The sequence below is a fragment of the Teleopsis dalmanni genome, chromosome 1 (genome assembly GCF_002237135.1).
Source record: "Teleopsis dalmanni isolate 2A chromosome 1, ASM223713v2, whole genome shotgun sequence".
Lineage (NCBI taxonomy): Eukaryota > Metazoa > Arthropoda > Insecta > Diptera > Diopsidae > Teleopsis > Teleopsis dalmanni.
The window spans coordinates 98,542,783-98,547,414 of NC_051846.1; the positions used below are offsets into that span (position 1 = coordinate 98,542,783).

Below are 4,632 nucleotides of genomic sequence, written 5' to 3' on the forward strand. Positions count from 1 at the left end.
CATTTGAAAGTGATATATTTAATATATATTAAATACATAATATATATTGTATATTTAATAATAAAAACTAGAACAGTCTCATTTTCGGGCCGTCGTCGCCGTTTTGTTGCTTTGTAGCTGCCGTTCGTTTTACGGTTCTTGTATCATTTTCAGGTCGTCGTCGCCATTTTGTTGCATTGTTACTGCCGTTTGTTCTACGGTTCTTGTGCTCCATATAATTATATTTAAATTAAATCTCGTGTTTAATTCAAGGCCATCGTCGCCGACTCGCTTTATAGTTTATTGCCGTTTGTTTTACGGTTCTTTGCAGTTAGTCTGTCGCTGCTTGCTGCATTTGTTTGGAGTTCTTATACTGTTGCTGCTACTGCGATCATCGTCAATTTTCAATTATCATTTACTTAACGAGTTGTTGCTGTATTTGGTGCATTTATTTTGTACATTATATTTTTACGTCACAATGGCAGAAAAATTAAAGCAGCAAAGAGCCAACACTAAAAAAAGCATGACACGAATTAAGAATTATATTGAATCCGCAAGGAATGAGGGAAATGTACTTCCACATGCTGAACTAAAATGTCGCTTAGCGATATTAGAGGCTTACTTCAAACAGATATTGACCACGCAATCGAGCATCGAGGCCTTAGATCCAGAAGATAATTGCCGATCAGATTTGGAGGAGCTTTACATCAATGCAAAGATGGCTATTCAATCGCAGTTGGGAGACGAGTTCCACAATACATCAATATCTGATGGTAACATCACCATCCACCAATCAACATCGAAACTACCACCGTTACAATTACCTTCATTCAATGGTAAATATTCCGAATTCAAGAATTTTATAACGACATTTACCCAAATCATTGATCGAGAATCAACTTTATCTAATCTGGAAAAGTTTAATTATTTGCTGACTTGTCTGCATGGCCCATCGTTAGAAACGGTCAACGCGTTTCAAGTCACAAATGAAAATTATTCAAAGGCTTTAAATAGATTGAAGGATAGATATGACAATCCAACGCTTATTTTTATGGAAAACGTATCAGCCCTTTTCGATCTTCCTGGTACGTCCAAACCAGAAGGTGATAAATTGCGAAGTTTAATCGATACTGCGTCAACAATTTATAGTTCACTGCTATCATTGGGTTCGGAACGTGACATTGCACAAGCAATGTTGATTCATATTGTGATGCAAAAGTGTGACGAAGGGACGAGAAGAAAGTGGAAGGAATCGTTGGATTTCAAAAGGTTGCCATGTTGGAACGATTGTAGTGCCGTTTTAGAGAGACATTGTCAATATCTTCAATCTCTGGATAAAACGTCTCCTTGTGTATCAGATGTGCACACCAATGATAAATTGTCAAAAATAAAAAAATCTCACAAAGATTATGCTTTTTCTTGCACTAAATCTTCTTGTATATTTTGTTCAAGTGCGAATCACAAGCTCAATGGCTGTGAACGGTTTGAAAGTTTATCAACTGCACAACGTTTTGACACTGTAAAGCGATTCACACTGTGCATCAATTGTTTATCAAAAGGACATCAACGTTCTAACTGTCCATCAACTTATAGTTGTAAGATTTGTTCAGATCAACATCACACCTTGTAACATCGTAGCAACACCTTCAATGCTACAACACCTTTCAACTCAGTTCATCCTACTCCACAGTCATCAATGGTGTCAGCTGTAGCTACTACTTCTAGAGATGCTGTGACGCATACACATTTAGAGAAGTCATCGACAAGTAATGTCATCTTAGCTACACCGCTAGTTCTAATACAGGATGCATCTGGATGCTATCAATTGGGTAGGGCGTTACTAGATTCGTGTTCACAGGTGAACTTCATCACTAATGATTTCGCTCAAAAACTTCGCATACCCATGGCCAAGCATAATATTGAAATTAACAGCATCGGAAATTCATCGACAAGAATTACATCAAAGGTATCAACTACTATCAAATCTCGATTCACGGCTTTTCAACTTCCATTGACATTCTGTATAACATCACATATTGCGTATCAACCAGATTCTGAAATAAACATCTCAACTTGGTACGTACCACCAAATATTAACCTTGCTGACGAACAATTTTACAAATCAACCCGTATTGATTTACTGCTTGGCACTGAAAGCTTTTTTAGTGTCCTGTCAGTAGGCCAGATTAAACTTGGATTAGGATTACCAACGTTACAGAAAACTATTTTGGGCTGGATTGTTTCAGGTAGATATGATGTTTCACAATGCGTTAATAATTCAACTTGTCTCCTTTCATCAATTGACTCTGTCGAGGAAAAGTTAGAACGTTTATGGAAGCTAGAAGAAGTCTCGATCACTCCACATGCTTGGACTAGTGAACAACAAGTTTGTGATCATTTGTTTTCAGAAACAGTATGCAGAACAAATGCAGGTAGAGTTATGGTAAGGTTGCCATTTAAGGATAGTCCTCAGTGTTTAGGCAGTTCATACGGTACAGCGTTGCGCAGATTTATTGTACAAGAAAATCGATTGTCACGGTCGCCTGAGCTCAAAACGCAATATGTTGCCTTTATGGAAGAATATCAAAACCTTGGTCACATGATTGAGGTAAAAGATCCAAATATTGATGAACCTCATTATTACATTCCGCATCATTGCGTATTGAAGCCAACCAGCACCTCGACGAAATTAAGAGTCGTATTCGACGCATCATGTCGAACCTCTTCTCAGAAATCTCTCAATGATATTTTGATGATTGGACCTACTCTGCAAACTGAATTGGTCATCCTCTTGTTACGTTTTCGCTTATTTCGATTCGCTCTTACTGCTGACATAGTGAAGATGTATAGGCAAATTCTGATTGATCCTGAAAATAGAAAATTTCAGTACATTCTTTGGAGAAGTTCACCATCTACCAATATTCGTACTTTCCAGCTCAACACAGTTACATATGGAACAGCTGCTGCACCGTACCTTGCCATTCGTTGCCTATTGTATATAGCGCATCAATATGTGAATCAATTCAAGATTGCAGCTGAAGTAATCAAATCTTCGTTTTATGTTGATGACTTATTGCATGGTGCAGATTCTCTTTCTGAGTTACATCAAATAAAATACGAATTGGAAGAGCTTCTAAAACAGGGAGGTTTCGAATTAGCTAAATGGCACTCAAATCATCAAGCTTTTAGAGATGACACTACTATCAAAGATCTCAATATAGGTTCGGATGTTATTACCAGCACATTGGGACTGTAATGGGATCAAGATAAGGATGTATTTATTCCTTCATTTAATGTTAAATCAAACTCTATCAGCCGCATCGCAAAAAGAACTATTTTATCAATTGCGTCGTCACTATTCGACCCATTAGGACTATTAGCTCCAATAACCATATCAACTAAAATATTATTGCAAGAGCTATGGCTGCTTAAATTGGATTGGGACGAATCCATTCCTCAAAATTTACATTCAGCATGGGAAAGGCTTTGTCACGATTTGTCATCATTGAACACCATTACCATTCCAAGGTACTGTCTAAAACCAAAAGCAAAAGCAATTCAGCTCCATGGGTTCTGCGATGCATCGATTCGCGCATATGGTTGCCGCAGTTACATTCGCGTCACAGATGATTCCAACCTCATAGAGGTTCAACTATAAGTAGCCAAATCTAGAGTAGCTCCGCTAAAAAAACAATCGCTTCCAAAATTAGAACTTTGTGGAGCACTGCTACTTGCAAGACTTTACAACAAAATTAAATCGCTCTTCGAAAAGTTTGATACGGTCGTCTATCTATGGTCTGATTCCCAAATCGAATTACATTGGCTCAAAATGCATTCGGCCACACTGTCTGCCTTCGTAGGCAATAGAGTTTCTGAGATTCAAGACCTCACCGCAGGTTCACATTGGAGATATGTCCACACAAATTGTAATCCAGCAGACATTGTGTCAAGAGGCAGCACTGTTAAGGATCTCACTAATTCTATTTGGTTTAAAGGACCTTCATTTCTTCGTCAAGAGATGTATAAGTGGCCTGCAAACAAAAACGACAACTTGGATTTTGAAGAAGTCAATAAGGAAAAACGAAAAGCAGCATTCAAGGTAACTGTATCAACCAATTATGTCATAGATATTATTGATAAGTATAGCTCACATACAACGGCTGTTCGTGTACTGGCTTGGTTGTTTCGTTGGTATCATCATTATAAGAAGAAGTTCAACCGCAATGTCTTTACAGAAGTCCTTACTCATGAAGAATTAGACTACGCCTTTCGATGCATCATTTTAAATATACAAGCACAGTACTTTGCTGAAGATATTTATTTATTGAATCGAGGATCTATAACAAAAGGTTCATTAAAATACCTCAACCCATTTATTGAAGATACCGGTGGGTATAAGCTGATAAAGGATGGTGGACGATTAGAATTGGCTGATCTTGCAAAATAACGTAAACATCCTATCTTGCTGCCTAGCAAACTAGCAAATCTGAATTCGTCATACGTTATGTTCGTTACTTGCATCGTAAGAATTATCATGCTGGACCTAAGGCACTAGTGGCACTCATTCGTTTAGAGTTTTGGATTATAAACGCCAGAGAAGTTGCTCGAAGAGTAGTCAGACAATGTGTTCACTGCGTGCATTATAAGCCAAAA

At 37.8% G+C, this 4,632-nt stretch overlaps 3 protein-coding genes across 3 annotated transcripts; all 3 read left to right on the forward strand.

Annotated features, from left to right (window-relative positions):
- Window positions 1-457: 457 nt before the first annotated feature.
- Window positions 458-1,609, forward strand: LOC119690240. Its single transcript, XM_038105261.1, has one exon. It carries the CDS (start codon window positions 458-460, stop codon window positions 1,607-1,609), a length of 1,152 nt encoding a protein of 383 aa, XP_037961189.1.
- A 66-nt stretch (window positions 1,610-1,675) lies between these two features.
- Window positions 1,676-3,637, forward strand: LOC119690250. Its single transcript, XM_038105273.1, has 2 exons — window positions 1,676-3,231; window positions 3,295-3,637. Exons 1-2 carry the CDS (start codon window positions 1,676-1,678, stop codon window positions 3,635-3,637), a joined length of 1,899 nt encoding a protein of 632 aa, XP_037961201.1.
- Window positions 3,638-3,808: 171 nt separating this feature from the next.
- Window positions 3,809-4,426, forward strand: LOC119690260. Its single transcript, XM_038105284.1, has one exon. It carries the CDS (start codon window positions 3,809-3,811, stop codon window positions 4,424-4,426), a length of 618 nt encoding a protein of 205 aa, XP_037961212.1.
- Window positions 4,427-4,632: the final 206 nt, after the last annotated feature.

Excerpts from the sequence above, each read along its gene's own strand:
- LOC119690240 (XM_038105261.1), top strand. The coding sequence starts at position 458 with ATGGCAGAAAAATTAAAGCAGCAAAGAGCCAACACTAAAAAAAGCATG.
- LOC119690250 (XM_038105273.1), top strand. The coding sequence starts at position 1,676 with ATGGTGTCAGCTGTAGCTACTACTTCTAGAGATGCTGTGACGCATACA. Across the intron at positions 3,232-3,294 it reads ATTACCAGCACATTGGGACT|CCGCATCGCAAAAAGAACTA; the intron begins GTAATGGGATCA and ends AAACTCTATCAG.
- LOC119690260 (XM_038105284.1), top strand. The coding sequence starts at position 3,809 with ATGCATTCGGCCACACTGTCTGCCTTCGTAGGCAATAGAGTTTCTGAG.